The sequence below is a fragment of the Ciconia boyciana genome, chromosome 1 (assembly GCF_034638445.1).
Source record: "Ciconia boyciana chromosome 1, ASM3463844v1, whole genome shotgun sequence".
NCBI lineage: Eukaryota > Metazoa > Chordata > Aves > Ciconiiformes > Ciconiidae > Ciconia > Ciconia boyciana.
In genome coordinates, this window is record NC_132934.1 from 87672589 (window position 1) to 87691764 (window position 19176).

At 41.5% G+C, this 19176-nt stretch overlaps 1 protein-coding gene across 4 annotated transcripts in view; it reads left to right on the top strand.

Moving 5' to 3' along the window:
• Window positions 1-19176, top strand: part of KPNA1 (karyopherin subunit alpha 1) — a 71390-nt gene that overhangs the window by 43434 nt on the left and 8780 nt on the right. For 2 of the 4 annotated variants that reach the window (XM_072880594.1, XM_072880585.1), the window contains exons 11-13: window positions 376-501; window positions 16749-16876; window positions 17548-17726. In XM_072880594.1, the coding sequence (XP_072736695.1) occupies window positions 376-501; window positions 16749-16876; window positions 17548-17726 (433 nt within the window). Of the gene's footprint in view, window positions 1-375; window positions 502-9527; window positions 9660-11840; window positions 11858-16748; window positions 16880-17547; window positions 17727-19176 lie in introns of those variants that run through there. The other 2 variants (XM_072880600.1, XM_072880611.1) reach the window with 2 other exon arrangements.

A 19176-nucleotide genomic window follows, 5' to 3' on the forward strand; every position in this document is an offset into this window, starting at 1 on the left:
AGTTGGAGCTTCCAAGTATACAAAAAGACAGAAAACAAGACGACAGGAAAATACTGTCGTCATCTTTTTGTTTGGTCGTAATGGGCTTAGTATCTTCTTATGTTCAGGTCACACTGAAATCATAATGAAGGTGTGATCTCTTACCTGAATTGCTCAGGTTTTTTGCTCATTAGCTTTCCTGCAAACATTTATTTCTTAGTTCTTGCTGATTTTTTGTTTTGTTTATGGTTGGTTTGGGTTTTTTTTAACTTTTTGGGATCATCTGATGGGATACGCGCTTTAGATTTTGAAGACATTGTGTTTCTTGTTCCTGTGATTCTTTATCCTAAATTTCCTCTAAGGTGTGGTTTGTTTGTTTGTTTCTTTTGTATTCAGGTAATTCTGAATTGTTCAGCCCTGCAGAGTTTACTGCACTTGCTAAGCAGCCCAAAAGAATCTATCAAAAAGGAAGCATGCTGGACAATATCTAATATAACAGCTGGAAACAGAGCCCAGATCCAGGTAACCTTTTCAGCTGTAATCAGTAGTCTTTGTCTTGCAGGCTAGAAGAAACACACATCAGGTGGTACACTGTTTTTTGTGTATAAAGTGCATATTTGTATGTATACACAGTCACAGATATATAATTACATATAAGCAGAAGTATATTATAGGCTCTGTGTGTAATTGGATGATTTCGATTGCCCAGTCATCTCTTGAATTAAAATTATTTAATTTTATAATCATCCTAAGATTATAAGGGGGGGAATGACAAAATGAGGCTAAGCTCAAGAAAACCTTGTCTTAAATAATTTGCTTCATGCCTTTGATAATCACTAAGATACAGAAATTCTCAAGTACGAAAAGAGTAAGCTACAAACTTTGGGAATCAAATAACTTTACAGGTTTCTTGATTTCACCACCAGATACGGAAACCTACATTGTAAAATACCTCCTTTATTCCTGTTTATATTTTCTTATAATTGCTGATACAGGCAGTTGTGCTTAGCCAAATCTAAAGTTGCTATTTATTAAACTGAACGATAATGGAGAATACCTAGCGTTGCATTGGGATCCGTCATTTCCGATCATACCAAATTTTGTAATCCCTTCATGTTAAGTGATAGCACACAGAAGCAAATGAAAGTCTCACTCCCTTATGACAGCCTTTACAATCAGGCCTCCAAAAGACCACGTCTTTGTCCTGAGTTTGGACTTAGTGTCAGCCATCAGGAAGAATTCCCAGGACTTGTCTCCAGATGGTATAAATGAGAGATTGACCATCTCTTCTGCAGAGAAAATCTTTTCTTTTACTAGATAAAGAAGAAACTGCTAGATATATTTTGTTTTCCCTGGATATGGAGTATTTTCAGAACAGCTATACTAGGGGAATTTTTTGCTTAGTTTTCAAGGACAATGCCTCATTCCTTCTCTCTTTCAGAAGTGATGGAAAAACAGATTGTAGTGAAATCAGGCTTTATCTGATAAATATACAAGGTTCCCATCAAGGCAGTTGAATGAAAGTCTCCTCATGTAAATCAAATTTAATTCTTCTGAAGTTACGTTTCTCAATGCTCTTCTCCCTCACTGGATACAGAGAGTATTTTCGGAGATTGCAGAGGATACATGGAAGTCCAGTTGGACATACCTATTCTTTGAGGAATAGAAATAAATAGCAGAAATATTAGACATGAGAAATATTTGTCTCACTCATTAGTAACTAGGCAGAAGCAATGCATGTTCACACAGAAAGTAAACCAAGTTCCATAATACATTGGCAAAGGTGGCCAAGTAGTACTTCTTTTCTCCATATCCTTTTCCTTGGAAGGCAGCCTGACACTTGCTAGTCTTATATCTGATAGCTCTGGATTATTCATTCTATATAATCAAAATTAGCATGAAGGGGTTAATTCCATCCCTTTGGTGAAGAGGGTTACTTCTCTTTTTGCAGAAAACTTGCAGGAGATTGTAAAAAGGCTGCATGTTTTTCCTGAGGAAAAAGTGTACCATATCCTTTGCAGGTGGCACTTGCAATCTTTTGGTTATACATTCTCCCTTGCAAAGAACATTCAGCTGCTGAAGGGGCAGCATAAAGCCTTAATACCTTGAATGAGGTCTTTGTCTTCATGTCAGAAAGCATAGGAAATAAAGTTAATACTTTTGTGGAAAATAACTCAGTCTCTGCTAAGCTCTCTGTAATTAAGAGCAAACGCTCATCTAACTTCAGAGATGCTTATGTTGGGAAATGAGTAGGCAAAGAAAACAAAACTTACGAAGGTGGAAGGCTTAGGAAGGTGGAAGGCTGTGTAGGTCCTTCTTGTCTGACATGAGGATGTGACTAAGATGGAAGTGGAAGTGCGAGCAAAGAAACCTTGTACAGTTGTATTTGCTTCGGCTTTCTCAGTCAAGATTTTACTTTTACCACTGAAGATCTTGTTTTTTGTCAGATATAGAGAATGATATGGTTACTTAATCTAATCTTGGTAGAGCTCCAAGAATTTTGATTCTGCCTATATGTGGCTTGTGTGTTAATCTGTGGATTAGCTGAATTTCTAACGAAAAGTGCTGTGTAAAATCAGCAACGGTACCACTGTTTTTTTCCTGCATCAGCAATTGTAATTGCTGTGCAATTAGCAGTGCAGAGAAGGTAGTTACTACTGCTTGTACTAAGGTAAAAATGGTTTTGCCTTTGCTTTTCTCGCAGTGAAGAATTTTTTGGCTGCTTTATCCATGCTGCTGCCACCTTAGCAACAGGGAGGAGCAGTACTTTCTCTCTGGAAGGCCATTTCTGGTTCTCCTGGGAAGTCTAAGAGTATTTTCTGGGGAACAAGCCAGCCCAATACATTTTCTTAACTTTGTGGTTTTTTCCCAAGTCTATCAGAGAGTTGCTTCAGGATGCACAATCATATAGGAATGTTGCAGACTTAAGAAAAAGGAGAGCTTGAGAAAATCAGATATCCATACAAGTAATTCATAAAGAAACAAGTATCGGAAGTGACAATAGAAAGTCAAGTTTGTTATTAGAGCATTTTTTCACAGAATCACAGAATCGTATAGGTTGGAAAAGACCTTTAAGATCATCGAGTCCAACCGTAAACCTAAGACTACCAAGTCCACCACTACACCATGTCCCTAAGCACCTCATCCAAACGTCTTTTAAATACCTCCAGGGATGGTGACTCAACCACTTCCCTGGGCAGCCTGTTCCAATGCTTGATAACCCTTTCAGTGAAGTAAAATTTCCTAATATCCAGTCTAAACCTCCCCTGGTGCAACTTGAGGCCATTTCCTCTTGTCCTGTCACTTGTTACCTGGGAGAAGAGACCAACCCCCACCTCTCTACAACCTCCTTTCAGGTAGTTGTAGAGAGCGATAAGGTCTCCCCTCAGCCTCCTTTTCTCCAGGCTAAACAACCCCAGGTCCCTCAGCTGCTCCTCATAAGACTTCTGCTCTAGACCCTTCACCAGCTTTGTTGCCCTTCTATGGACGCGCTCCAGCACCTCAATGTCTCTCTTGTAGTGGGGGGCCCAAAACTGAACACAGTATTCGAGGTGCAGCCTCACCAGTGCCGAGTACAGGGGCACGATCACTTCCCTAGTCCTGCTGGCCACACTATTTCTGATACAAGCCAGGATGCCATTGGCTTTCTTGGCCACCTGGGCACACTGCTGGCTCATATTCAGCCAGCTGTCAACCAACACCCCCAGGTCCTTTTCTGCCAGGCAGCTTTCCAGCCACTCTTCCCCAAGCCTGTAGCGTTGCATGGGGTTGCTGTGGCCCAAGTGCAGGACCTTGCACTTGGCCTTGTTAAACCTCATATAATTGACCTCGGCCCATCAATCCAGCCTGTCCAGGTCCCTCTGCAGAGCCTTCCTACCCTCAAGCAGATCAACGCTCCCGCATAACTTGGTGTCACCTGCAAACTTACTGAGGGTGCACTTGATCCCTTCATCCAGGTCATTGATAAAAATATTAAACAGAACTGGCCCCAACACAAAGCCCTGGGGAATACCGCTTGTGACCGGCCGCCAACTGGAGTAAACTCCATTCACCACCACTCTTTGGGCCCGGCCATCCAGCCAGTTCTTTACCCAGCGAAGAGTACACCTGTCCAAGCCATGAGCAGCCAGTTTCTCCAGGAGAATGCTGTGGGAAACCGTGTCAAAGGCTTTACTGAAGTCTAGATGACAACATCCACAGCCTTTCCCTCATCTACTAGGCGGGTCACCTTGTCGGAGAAGGAGATCAGGTTGGTCAAGCAGGACCTGCCTTTCCTGAACCCATGCTGGCTGGGCTTGATCCCTTGGTTATTCTCTACATGCTGTGTGATAGCACTCAGGATGATCTGCTCCATCAGCTTCCCCGGTACCGAGGTCAGGCTGACAGGCCTGTAGTTCCCTGGGTCCTCCTTCCGACCCTTCTTGAAGATGGGCGTCACATTAGCTAATCTCCAGTCAACTGGGACCTCCCCAGTTAGCCAGGACTGCTGGTAAATGATGGAAAGGGGCTTGGTGAGCACATCTGCCAGTTCCTTCAGTACTCTCGGGTGGATCTCATCAGGCCCTATAGACTTGTGAGTGTCAAAGTGGTGCAGCAGGTCACTAACCATTTCCCCCTGGATTATGGGGGCTCCATTCTGGTCCCCATCCCTATCTTCCAACTCTGGGTTGGGTACCCAGAGAACAATTGGCCCTGCTATTAAAGACTGAGGCAAAGAAGGCATTAAGTACCTCAGCCTTTTCCTCATCCTTTGTCACTGTGTTCCCTCCCCCGTCTACTAGGGGCTGGAGATTCTCCTTAGCTATCCTTTTGCTGCTAATGTATTTGAAGTATTTTTTGTTGTCTTTTACAGCAGCAGCCAGATTGAGCTCTAGCTCAGCTTTGGCCCTTCTAATTTTCTCCCTGCACAGCCTTGCTACACCTTTGTAGTCCTCCTGAGTTGCCTGCCCCTTCTTCCAGAGGTCGTAGACTCTCCTCTTTTTCCTGAGTTCGAGCCAGAGCTCTCTAGTCAGCCAGGCTGGTCTTCTTCCCCACTGGCTTGTCTTTTGGCACTTGGGGACAGCCTGCTCTTGTGCCTTTAGGACTTCCTCCTTAAAGAATGCCCAGCCTTCCTGGACTCCTTTGCCCATTAGGGCTGCCTCCCAGGGGACTCTCTCAACCAGTCTCCTAAACAGGCCGAAGTCGGCCCTCCGGAAGTCTAAGGTGACAGTTTTGCTGACCCCCCTTGCCGCTTCTCCATGTATCAAGAACTCTATCATTTTGTGATCACTCTGCCCAAGACGGCCTCCAGCCATCACATGGCTCACAAGTCCTTCTCTGTTCGTGAACGAGAGGTCCAGCGGGGCACCTTCCCTAGTTGGCTCACTCAGCAGCTGTGTCAGGAATTTATCTGCCACACGCTCCAGGAACCTCCTAGACTGTTTCCTCTCTGCTGTATTGTATTTCCAGCAGACATCCGGTAGGTTGAAGTCCCCCACAAGAGCAAGGGCTAGCGATCGTGAGGCTTCTCCCAGCTGCTTATAGAATAGTTCATCAGTCTCCTCATCCTGGTTGGGTGGCCTGTAACAGACTCCCACCACAATATCTGCCTTGTTGGCCTTCCCCCTGATTCTTACCCATAGACACTCCACCCTATCATCACCATCATCGAGCTCTAAACTATCCAGACACTCCCTGACATATAGGGCTACCCCACCACCTCTCCTGCCTTGCCTATCCCTCCTGAAGAGTTTATAGCCATCCATCGCTGCACTCCAGTTGTGCGAGTCATCCCGCCACGTTTCCGTGATGGCAACCATATCATAGTTTTCCTGGTGTACAATGGCTTCCAACTCCTCCTGCTTGTTGTCCGTGCTGTGTGCATTGGTGTAGAGGCACTTCAGCTGGGCTGCTGTCCGTGTCTCCTTCATAGAGGAACACCCCTTGTGTGCTTTGAGGTGTTTCACTGGCATTTCCCTCATGGCTCCTATTGCCTCAGTATCCCCTAGCTCAACTCTGCTCGACTTCAGCTGTGCCCCAGCGTACCCTGCACATCTCAGACGCAGGCTGAATGCCCTTGCTGGCACCCACTCCCTCCAGCCGTGGCACGTTGTCGCTCAGCTTCCCTCAGGCAAGCCTGATATTATCCCCATCCCCCTTCGGGTCTAGTTTAAAGCTCTGTCGATGAGCCCCGCAAGTTCCTGAGCGAAGATTCTCTTTCCCCTTTGAGAAAGATGAATCACATCAGACGCCTGCAAACACGGTGCTGTGTAGGCCATCCCGTTGTCAAAAAAACCAAATCTGTGGCGATGACACCAGCCACGGAGCCATGAGTTAATAGATTGGGTGCCTCTGTTCTTTCTAGTGTCGCTGCCCACAACTGGAAGGAGAGAGGAGAAAATAACCTGTGCTCCAGAGTCTCTTACTAGCCGTCCCAAGGCCCTGAAGTCTCTTTTGATTGCCCTAGGACTTAATGTTGCAGCTTCGTCACCCCCCACAAGGAAGAGCAGTAGGGGGTAATAGTCCGAGGGCCGTACCAGGCTAGGGAGTATCCTCGTGACATCCTTCACCCGGGCCCCAGGGAGGCAGCAGACTTCCCTAAGAGGAGGGTCCGTCCGGCATATCGGACCCTTGGTTCCCTTCAGAAGGGAGTCACCCACAACTATAACCCGTTTTCTCTTCCCTGTGGAGGTGGTGTTAATACGAGAGGTACGTTCTTCTGACCTGGGCGACACCTCTGGTGTAGATACTGTCGTCCCCGTCCTCCATTGACTGGCCTTCCACCTCCAGGGCCTCATACCTGTTGTACAGAGGCACCTGGGGAGGCGAGGTGGGCAGGGAGGGCCTTCGCCTGCCTTTCAAAACTTCAGGATTTCTATTTTCATATTCTTGATCTACTGAAGGTACAGTTGTGAAGAGTCCTAGAGGTAACTTAAATTCTAGTGCATCAGAAGCTATTTCAATAGTGTATTCATGTCTGTGACTTCTACATAAGTATTCACTGTACCACATCGTCCTGTTCAAGTGAAGGAGTAAGTGCCTGTCCTTGTTTGCACAGTATTCTTACACCTGGTATCCACTACTCAGACATGTAAAAGTAAGGCTTTAGGTGGAGAGTCTTAACTAGACCCTTGGTAATACTCTGGTTTCTAAACTGTTGTCACATCTTTATTTGAAAACAAGTAAGGATAAAATAATCTCTCCTTTGTTAAAACAAAATTTGCCTAATGTAGCTAAACAAAATAGTTAGGTACATCTATGCATGTGTGTTTAGTAGTTTTTAAAGGTTTTGGGGTGTCATCACCGGTTTAGATCAGCCTCCTTTCTACTGAGAACAGATTGGAATTGCTTTGTGACTTGGAAAGGTGAGGTGGGAAGGCAGGGAGAGGGAAATTAATGCTATGAGCCACTACTATTGCACCTTCATTTCTGGTAGGTGATTCTTTAGAAATACAAAAACCCCTTAACTCTGCATAGAAAAAGTTGTTGTGACTGTGTGGGTAGAAGCTTTCTTTCTCAGGATTCTTGCATCAGGAAGAAAACACAGTGTCAACCAAATCACCAAAATACATGTAGATTTAAAAGAACCCAGCTTAAAGTAGCTGCCTTAGGACATGTCACAGACAAGGCTGGAAGCATGTTGATGCATTACTCAAGTCCGGGGAAAAAAATGTGAGAAGCAGCTTCTCAAAAGTGAAAGCTATAATTAATTTAAGAATCCTTCAGGCCCCATTGAGAGTAATTGAGCTGCCTTCGAACTCCGAGCACACACATGCTGTATAGTGAAACACTAACTGCCCTAAGTGCATACCCAATTTAATCTATACTGGCAGTTATAAAAATGAGATTAAAAAAACAGTGTTTCAGATTCTGAGCAGGAGATAACTATCCTGGTAATTATGAGATATTGCAAATCATGTCCATCATGAGGCTTAGATTTTTGGAACTGCAGAAGGAGGCCCGTTAGAGGAAAGTTGTGAAGCAAAGGACATTGGAGAATGTTTACAACATGCTTGGTCAGAGATCTCGAGGCCACTGTTTCGTGGAAGTAAAATTGGCAATTGCAGGTGTAATTGCAATTATTATCTTGTGTTGAAAGGCAAGTCCCATCATAGATGTGTAACAAATTCCAGAAAGGCTCTAATTCTTTAGTTTCTGGTCTCAACCTAGAGAATATCATGTTAGATACAAGGTGTGATGAATCCTGCTTTCAGCTCCAGAGCTGATACATCTGCTTTTCTCAGAAAACTCCTTCTCTGAGGTATTACTTCAGACAACTCCTACTCAATCAGTGTCAAAATCATTGTAAACTTTTGAGCTGAAAAACACTTTAAAATAATTTCTGACATTGGAAAATGCTGTTTGGTAAAGTGTTTCTTGAAGATGGTCATATGCTAAAATGGAGAATAAAAGCCTAGTCTGTTTTCACTAGCTGTGAGGACAAAGAATAATTCCCATCTGGGAAGAATATCTGATTTAACTAAGTTCATGGATGAACCTATTTAATCTGTGAGTTGAGGTATTTTTTTTTTCTTTCTCTAAATTAATTTCATGTTGTGACGAATTAAAACATTACTTGTTGAGAACTGGTCTTCCTTACAGAAGGAATTCTAAAATACTAGATGCAGCTCTGAACTAAATAATTGATTTTCCTTTCTCCCCAGTCCCTCCAAATTGCTTGATAGTTCCTATTAGAGGTCATACATAGACTGTTGCCAGATCTATTCCAGTCTGTATGATACTATTTGAATTTTGAACATGCACAATCTTTAGCCAGAAATCAGACAAGAAATAATTTCAGTACATGGTAATTTTTTTCCTGAAAGTTAAATGTCTGCCTGGCATAGTAAACAACATTATTGCCAGTTACCAGCTGATCTAACTAGTGGGTTGTTGCTCCAGAGCAATTGGGATGTTAGAATACTGTGGAAACTTTGGGTAGTGCTCAAGCCATAATCTAGCCATCCCTTCTGCCCACCAAGAAGTAAATGAAATATTTTGGTAAATCTAATAGGTATTTTACCTAACCAATATTAACAGACAGAGCTATATTTAGTGTTGTTTAAGATTGCATTGGGTTACACTCCCTCCATCCACCCACTCTAAAGTGTAGAAATATAAACTTAGAGGGAAGGACTTCTATATTCATTTCCACTTTCATACTGCCTACAATGCTGTTTCGTAGCACACTCCAAAGGCTTTCACTGCCATTTCTAAAAGACAAGACAGCAGCCTATCACCATTAGATTTGCACTCCAACACAATCAAAGAAACTCTAGTGGTAAGGCAATATAAGTTAACATGCATGAAATGTGTGAAAGTAAGCGCTGAACTTTCTTTTGTAGCTAATATTAAAGCACAGGAGGTTTGGGTTTTTTTCCTCACTAAAGGTGAAAGTGAAAGCCTTTCAGAGTGTGTTATTGACAGTTCCTAGGCAACAGAAAAGTGTGGTGGAATACAGCAGTCTTTCCCCTCTTTATTTCTGTGCTTTTAAGGTTTGGGTTGGATGTGTATATCCTGATGCAGTCATTATTGTCACTAAGTATAGTTTTTGTTTGTTAATTTCCTAGTTTGTATACAGCTTTGCTGTACTTCAGTGGATAGCTTCCCCAGTCAGGGAGAAGGGGAACTACATCTTCCTGGGAGTCAGAAGGAGAACTGCACAACTGAAGCTAAACCCTGACTGTCGACCCTTCTGAAGGGTATGAAAGGCTATCACATACCTCAGAAAATGTTCTGTGTCTAACTTCACAACCTGTTGAAAAGCTATGAAAGGCAATACATCAGACACAATCTTCCATATCTGACAGTGAAGACATCATAGGAGTTCTCTCCTGTTGACAGGTTAAGAAACTTACCACTTTTTTTCTAATATACCTGAAATTCTCACAAGAACATCTGGAAACCCTATTATGGCTAGGCATGGTAGCCAACAGGATCTGTGCCATGTTTATTCCTCCTCTAGGGTTTCCTATCCTTACAGAAATGTGACACGGGCAAGTGTAGTAAATGATACATTGCCTGTCAGTTTTAAAAACTGTGGAATGAAATATATGTTTACAAATTGGAGTAAAGATACAAGCTAAGAATTGTCAGAGGCCCTTCTCCAAAAAGACCACAGTAACGCTGGGGGCATTGAAAAGGAATGACATGATTCACAGAGAGTTGTGGTTTACACAGGCAAACTGTGTATCAAATTATTTAAATATATAGTGTGTTTGGTTTACACCATATTTTGCAAAAGTTGTCTAAAATCTTCACGTGCTTGTGGTGGCAGGACTTCAAAAAGTGTCTCAATTAGGAGCAAAATACGGCATTATGGACAAGGTCATATTTGTTTGAGGACCAGCAAAAGTCAAAGATTAATCATTTTCAGGTTTAAGTTTGTGTTTAAGTACAAAATCTGTTTTCAGGCTTCTACATGTGGTGAATCCCATACATCATACCACATTGAGTGCAGCAGAGCTAGAATGCCTTTAATGCGTTTATTCTGCCTGAAAACCTCAGCAGTGTATATTGCGATCTTTTTTTTGTACAACAGACCCTAAAAGCTGGAGACACCTCAACAAGGTGCTGTTCGTTATAGTGCAGGTTCTTCCCGACAGCAGTAGCAACCTTGTATAAAGTGGCTAGAAGTTTGCTTTATACACAGTTTGGAGTATATGGGTGTAGGTGTCTATGTCAACAACATAAAAGTTCATTAGACCTGGGATCTGGAGAGCTTCCTTTCTGACTCTCCGATGGCAGTGGTTTTGTACTCGTGCCATCATGTTAAGTACCTTTGGCTTACAAATATTTGCTGTGTTACTTAAAAAGCAGTTGTAAATTGAATCAATAAACAAGGTAACTGGATCACAAGTAACTGAGAAGCCTCTACGAACTGAAGTTTCCAGCCAGGAGGAGGAGATCATAGCAGTAGGGCTATATTCACAGCTGCCAGCTAGGGTGGTGACTGTAATCTTGATTTGTTAAAGGTAATGAGGGAGCTCAAAGGAGCTGGAAAACAGTCATGCTGTAAGACTTGGTTGCTTTCACATTTATGTGATGAATCATGTGTAGACACATGATGCCAACACTTGCATACTAAATGCATATGTGTATTTTTGCATACCATAAGTGGTTTATTTGTGGGAACCCAAAGGAGGAGAAGCAAATTCGCTTGGTATTGACCAGCTCAAAATACTAATTCAATGTACTACTGTTGAAGACCTGCTCCCTAACAATGACTACAATGTATTTAGATTCAACATCCATGCAGACACAATAAAACTCTAAAAATTCACTTTTATCTAGCTTCACTCTTTAAAAGTCAAATACTATAAAGTGAAGAAGCTTGATTCAAATAAATAAGGATATAGAATGTTTCCAAGAGACAGGCAACCCTCTTGGATGGCCAGCGCACAGGGATACCATCTATTTAAAAAAAAATAAATAAAAAACCAAACACAAAAAAGTTGACACCTCAAAAGTGAGGGCCAGATTTGCTGAAGGACTGAGCATTACAATTCAGTTCAATTTCAAAGCAAATTTGAAAATTTGGATTTAAATTAAAATTAAATTTCAGTTTTCTAAAAGACTTGCAGTTACAAGTCAAGATGGAGTTCAGTTCCAACAAATGCAGTTTTGTGAGGATGCAGTTGGGATGCATCCTTTAGTGAGGATGCAGTTGGGCAAAAATTTCAGTGTTAGTTTAATGTATTAAAGGATGGGCTCTGGATTACCTATTATGCAGAAAAGAACTTTGAAGATACCACCTTAGGTCCTAGTAGTGGCAACCTAAAACCAATGTGAATATTAGAAATCATCAGGAAAGGGATAAAAAAACAAAAGGGGAATCTTTATTCTTGTTCTAGCATAAATCTTCAGTGTTGCTCTTTATATAGATCCATCTTCAGAGGATATGGTAGGAGTGGGTGGTAAGGAGGGACCATAAAATGTCATCTGGATTCCGTATGAGGAACAACTTCATAGACTATGAGACGAGTGAAGACAGATGTGGCAGAAAGCTGTAGAAACATGAGTGGCATCTGAGAAGGTGAACAAGGAATGATTGTTCTTTGGTTTTGCGCAAGAGCCTGGAAGGAAGAGGCGCCAGAAATTACGAGGTGCTGCATTTAGGACAAACGAGAACATACCTTCTCATACAGGTGTAGTCAAACTGGAACTCATTGCTGCAACTGTGAATACTTAAAAAGGAGAAAAAGAAAAATAAAGGAGACTAGAGTTTACACTTGCCTGTGCATCCGATGCTGATTGCTGTTGGAAGCAAGATGTTAGTATGTTTTGTTCTTACATGCAAACACAAGAGTAATTTGGATTGGAAAAATCCATATGAAACAATACAGGTTTTGGAGTGTTTCTTTAAGTTTTGGTTACCCTGTTGGCCTGCTGTTATACTGCTTGAAAAATTCCGGTCACGTTTAGAGGGCATAGATAAATGCAAGCGTTACAATGCATCAGCAGCTCAGAAAGAATGCTTAAACATCCTTTACTTTATGGCACATATGAGGCAGTTGCCCACGATTTTCATGAATAGCCAAGGCACTTTGTTTTTCGAGGAATAGCGGAACATTTGAACAGGTGACAGAGAGCGAGATCTGCAGTAGTTTGTACATCAGTCCTTAGTTTACAACTTGATTTTTTTCGTTTCTTTTTTATTTCTTTCACGTTTTTAAAGTTCTTGTCGAACTGAAACCCCTTAACTGTGTTCATTTTGTTTGAAAGCTGTGCTTATCTTGAGAATTTTTATATGCACTACGTTACTTTAGTCTTTAACCCACTCCCATGTCAGGCATGCAGAGTATAGTAATGCTAAAAAGTAAAGTAACTTGAATTAACTCTTTCTAAATCCTCAGAAGTTTTAGGTACCTCATCCTGCCACAGCCCTTTAGGGTTTTGCTCTGCCTGAGGTTTGCTTTTCTTCAAGAAAAAAACACAAAACCAAATTCTATTTCAGTAGTTTACTATTTTATCACTTAGAAGGAATTTAATTGAAAGGGAAAGACGATCTGTTTCCACAATGACTGTTGTTCCCATGTCATACATGGGAACAACATACATGTAAAATGGCATACAGCTAGGAATCCTTAGGCATTCTAGTCTGCTTTCAAGAGTAACTGCTGTGGGCAAGGCTGCAAGACATGGGGTGTAAATAATAGATTCTGCTAGCACTTTCTCTGTATTGTTTCCACCCTTGTTGAGCTTAACTGGACTTCTGAAATCTAGTGAAGGTATTACGGTTAAAGGAAACTATTTTCTGACCTAGTTAATGTATTATTTTAAAAAATCTAAGCTCTGAGATTTGTCAACAGACAAATCAATTGTCAACAGACTGCTAGTTGAAAAACTTTGCTGTATTACAGAGGGACAGTTCAGTACCTTTAACTGGGACTCGTGCTAGGGTGAGGTGGTGACAACACTTATATTGCATGTCAAGCAGTAGGAAACAAAAATATAGTGACTAATAATCTGCTTCTCTCTTGAGCCAGGCTCTTTCAGTGAAGTGCTTTATGAGAGGCTGCAATTCATCATGGTGTTTTAATCTGTTCTGCTTGGGTAAAGATAGCCAACTTCACTGTAGAGGAGAAAGTAAACAAGGTGGCCATAGCCTTTTATACAATAGAATAAGAAATAGAAATAAGTAGAATTAGAAATAAGAGCACTCACCCAAGAGATGTGAGATCTGGATTCAGTTCCTTCTGAAAAGGTTCAAATGTACATTTCTCCACTCTGAGAAGAGTAATTTTACCCACCAGACTTTGCATTGAAGCAAAGAGTTCAAAATGGGTTGAGCCAGAAGGAAAACAATAACAATCTTTTGTTATTTTCCTACTTGCTGCCCTGCTATTACTAGTTCCTTGTGTTCTGGAATTCTACTATTTTACAAGTTTAAATTGAAACATTTTAAGGTAACTTTTTTTTTTTGCATTAAGAAGCCTCAAAGTATGTTACTGCCTGTCAGCTAAGAAGTGCTGTCTTAGTTGCATGCTATCATGCCCTGATTTTAGTACTTACTAAAGAAGTTGGTTTTAAGAAGATATTTTCTGAGGAAATAAATCTCATGTAAAAGTTTTCTTTTGGGGAGAGGATTTAAGAAGTGATAATGAGATTTTTGACTCGTTCTTCGCAGGAATAGTAAAATACTAATGCCCTCATGTATCCGACCCTGGATCTATATCAGGCTCTTTTGGTAGAGAATACTTAATATCCCTTAATGCACTGTTCTTATAAGGGCTTCCACCTCAACAACACCCTTGTATAGCACTACCTGGACTCACATAAAACGTAAGTGTAGACTGCCAAGTCCCTTTTCTCCTCTCCAGCTGATCAGGACTGAAGTTCACTAGTGAAAACACGCATGCCCTCACTCTCTAGATCCACAAGCAGACATGCACATTCACAGATCTCTTGAGTATCAGTGTGGAGTCTACCCATATACTGTCCATGCTTGGATCCTGAGCTCTCTTAACTCACTGTACTTGTCTCCTACTCACGGGCTAGTCCAGCTTGATTCTCACTAGCAAACAGATGCACACATTTGTCTCTACTATCCCCACAATTGTAGATCCCTCGAATATCAGCACAGGCCCTCTGTCCATGCCTGGATCCTGGGCCTCCTACTTGCCACCTAGTCCAGCTTGAAGCTTGCCAGCAAATTATGTATACCGTGTTCCTCCACCCCCACCACCACATTTGGGGAAAATGTAAATCCCCCCACCCCACGGAGCTGGTGCCCAGGCACATGTGTCCTGTGACCTGCAGTCCCACTCCAGCTGAGGTGCTGAGACCCTCACTCAGCTTCACCCCAGTCCCCTGCGTAGCTGGCATCCAGGCACACGGGCACTATGGACTGTGAACGTGCCCCAGGGCTGCTGCTGTGTCCCTCACCTGCTCCAGTTGCAGGAGCCCCTTCACCCAAGGTCTGACACCAGTTGATGGCCCTGAATTCACCCTTTCTGGGCGCCCCAGAAACACGCTCCCTAGTCCATGGCCCCTCCAGCTACTGATGCTGAGACCCCCACCTGCTCCAGTTGCTGGCCCCACAGACACAGAGGTTTCTCCTGAGGTCTGAGTTAGTTCCTGGCCCAAATTTACTCACGCTGGTTTCAGTTGCTAGCACCTAATCTTTACAACACTCACATGGGCTAGAGAGGGAGGTTATGTGGTAAGATAGTTAAGAAAAGATTCGTTATTAAGTTTTGCAGAGTCACACTTGTCCCTGTGTTATCAGTTACAAAGTCCAGGCTGGCTCTCTGCAAAGTCATGCCTGTAGTTTCTTAATGGCCCATTAATTAGTGACTGGAGACTTTCTCTCTTTGTGATCGTTTCTCTTATCCCTTGTCTATCAGGTTTGTGTCACCGTGTGTTTTATTTATTATTTCCTGTTATTTGTATCTCCCTTTGAGCTGAAAAGGTCATCGATCTGATAACCTTAATGAAGCAGATGCTCTTGCATTCCATGTACCCTTACAGTGTGTTGGTTTTGTGTATTTTTAAAAATTAAGTGTTTTTTCCTAGTAAAATATGTCGGGGGGGGGGGAATGCATCCTGTTTTTTGAAGATGTGTTCTTTTATCTTTTGTCCTTTTTTTAAATAGCTGGCTCCTGTTTATGACCTACCACTTCCAGCATTCATGTTCAAAAATTTCAGTTAAGGACTTTTTGCCAAATATTCTTTGCAAAGTACAAATCTAATATAGCATGGCATGATGGAAGTGTAAGTGGTTTTCCTTGAGGGCCCCAGATTGCTGTACTAGAAGTGCAGATTCTGTGGTAAAGGAGACAGTGTTTGTGACACTTTTGGTACAACTGATACGTGGTATGGATTTACAGAGTAGATGCAATGTGCCTTCCCAGACAAATAGGAAGGGTAAAAGAAATATCAAACAGTTGTGGTTTTGGTTTTTGTTTGTTTTTTTTTTCACAGGGTAACCATCCACACTGTGAACTGACTATAGCTTTTTGCTGTATGTAATCTGTTAGTTTTCTTGTATGGAGCTCCTTGAGAAGGATCTCTCTGGCTTTCTTTGAATTTGCCTTTACCAGTTCTGTGATGACTTATATTTGTAAAACAGTAGTTTAAAAATGTAATCCTAAACTCTTGCTGCTTTGAATGATCCTTATGAAAGTGTTTCAGATCCTTGTCATACACGTGTAACTAAACTGGTTTCATTTGTGTCTTATTGCAAAAGGCTCTTACCAGAGGAAGTTACTGGAAACTTTGAGCTGCTGACTAAATACTCATTTGACTTACATAAGTTTGGTGAGCTAAGCAGTTAACCATGCTACTGAGCCATCCGTTGCTTTGTCCTTTCACCAGGAAAGAATATATTGGTGCTTGCTTGTTTTGAGGAGTTCTTACAATACATTCTCTTTTTTGCTTTGTTGTCTCACCCAGTGGAAATGTCGTACGACATACAGGCTCAAGAAGTTTTTTTTCTCTGTTTAGGGGATCTTAATGACTTAGTGGTTTACTGACTTAATTGCTGAGTGGTTCACTACCTGGAAAAATAAGGGAAGTATGGCATTCTTTTGCTGTCAAGGTGTGACTAAGTAACACATTAGATATGGCAGTCACTTCCACCTGACCATATTTTGAATTCTTTTGGGATAAGCACAGACCCTGGTGATATCTAGGGTTTGAATGTAAAGCTGAAAACTGATTTTTGCCCCTTGATAAGTTAACTTATCATTGTTTAATGTGTTGTGCTGAGCATAGACATTAACTAGCTCAGGACAAGGAAGTTATTTCTAATTTTTATTATAAACCTGACATGTTATTTCTTTTTGCAGACAGTCATAGATGCCCATATCTTTCCAGCTCTTATAAATATTTTGCAAACGGCTGAGTTTCGGACAAGGAAGGAAGCTGCTTGGGCAATCACGAATGCAACATCTGGAGGCTCTGCTGAACAGATCAAGTATGAAATAGTTCAAATCTTTCAATGCAATTGAGTGAATTAGTGTTTGTGCAAGAAATCAAACTAATAACCTAGAAACTGGAAAGCCTCCAGTATGCTTCCAGTGTTTGTATCCAGAGAGACCACATCTTTGTATTGAGTTGTGAATAAGCCATTCATTCCTTTAGGGAGAAATCACATAAGTATTTCAGCTGTAATACTTATTTCATTAATTGAACCATTGCTCTTATGTGAAAAAACTACATGCAACTTTTAAACTCATTTCTTAGTGGTCGTTGCAGAGTGTAACAAAGTGCATTAGCAGTCTGGAGAGGAATAGCTCAGCCCCTCAGACAAGGGCATCGTGTGCATTGTTTTTCCTGTTTAACTTATACCAGTACATTATGCTTATATGCAATTTTGTATAAAATAAAATAATAAAATTATAAATGAATTGATATAGTTTATATTAATATAAAATAGTTATAAGTTATAGTTACAGAATTATAAATGTATGTTACAAAATTAAGTTATTATTTCATATCTGCAGATGTATATAATTTCTCCAGTTTCTCCAATCGAGTTGATACTTTATCTGTTTTGGTTCTTAAACCTTCATGCTAAGTGCTTGAATGTCTACACCGGTTGTAATTTTGCAGACAATTTACTGGGCTCCATGTGGTGTTTTTCAGGTATTTAGTAGAACTGGGATGCATCAAACCACTCTGCGACCTCCTTACAGTAATGGACTCAAAGATTGTGCAAGTAGCACTGAATGGGCTGGAGAACATCCTGAGGCTTGGAGAGCAGGAATCCAAACGCAGTGGCACTGGCATTAATCCTTACTGTGCTCTTATTGAAGAAGCATATGGTATGAACAAAACATCTGTGGAAGTCAGGAGTTAAAGCAATGTTCACAAACCCATTAGAGTTTACTGTCAGTAGACCAAATTCTCTTAATTTCCTCATCACTATTATATCTGAAAATTAACTGTCCTTTGACAAGTCTCCATTTACCAATGTACTCCATACTTGCATAACCTTTGTATGTAGACTGGAGACAATGTGTGCAGATCTTCTTTTCTTAATTTCTTTTGATCCTGAGGGATACTTCTGGGTGTCATTCAGCCTCAGTATCTTCCCTCCACAGCAGATAAAAGTTCAGGCACACTGCTCTCTCGCTCAGGTTTCAAACCTTTCCTTTCCCTCTCTGCCACTCTATAGAATTATGGCAGCAGCAGCAACTTCCTTGTTTGCCTTTGCTGTGCTGATGTTCTGGCATGTACTAGCATCATTTCATCCCAGTTCTGAGCTACTGCTGCTCTTAAGGTTAGTTTCCTTGTTGACTGGCAAGTACTTACTAAGAAAAATAAAAATGGGTTATCAAGAGCAGTATAGAAGAGGATAGTATCACTGAACACGGTTTCTTGAGCCATGGTTCCTTTCGTGGTTACCTTGACTTCCAGGGAAGAGTTATATGAGAATAGGATTTTTTTTCTTGCCTTGTTCTAGGTTTTAACTTCCCTTTTCATGTCAGTGTTGCAGAAATATCTATAGAGTATCAGAGAATTGTTTCCTCTAGTCCTCATACATAGTAAAAGGAGCAGACAAGAAAGCCACTACAATTCCCAATATTAGGGATTTACTAGAGTGGCTCTAAACTATCAAGATAGTTTAGCTTGCTGTATTATTTTCATTTGTTTCTGACTACAGGGCCTGAGTTTGCCCACCTGCATAATGTCTGCCCAAAAACTGGTTGCATGAGTTTAACTGCATTGTATACACACGATACACATTAGGTGATGGAGTCTCCATCCTTGGAAGTTTTGAAGACTTGGCTAGACGCAACTGACCTAATCTGGTGTTCATAGTAGTGCTTGGCTGGGTTGCAGGTTGGAGTAGGTGATTACCAGAAGTTTCTTCCATCTTGCAGTTACGTGATTCTGTAGTCACAGTCCTTGTAAACAAAGCACTGTGAATACACTTTCAGGAAACGTGGTCCTAAAAGTCTCTTCAGAAAAAGTCTTTGAGACCTTGGTCTTTACACATTCAAGCTTGTTGATTTCATTTTTTGAGTGAGAGCGTAGAGGCAGACATAAAGTATGAAACATATCGCATAGTTATAGGGAACTCTGTAGTTCAACCTGTTTTTCCTTGGGTGTGGAGAGTACAAGTTGGGTAAGGGTCTCCATAGGGGGACCTGTTCTTTCTGAAGGTGGGAGAGAATTGTCATGGAACTTGATGTTCACAACAGACCAAAAATGATCACTGTAATATGCTTTCACCAAGCTGTAACTTTTATGTACTTCTTTTCTCTGCAG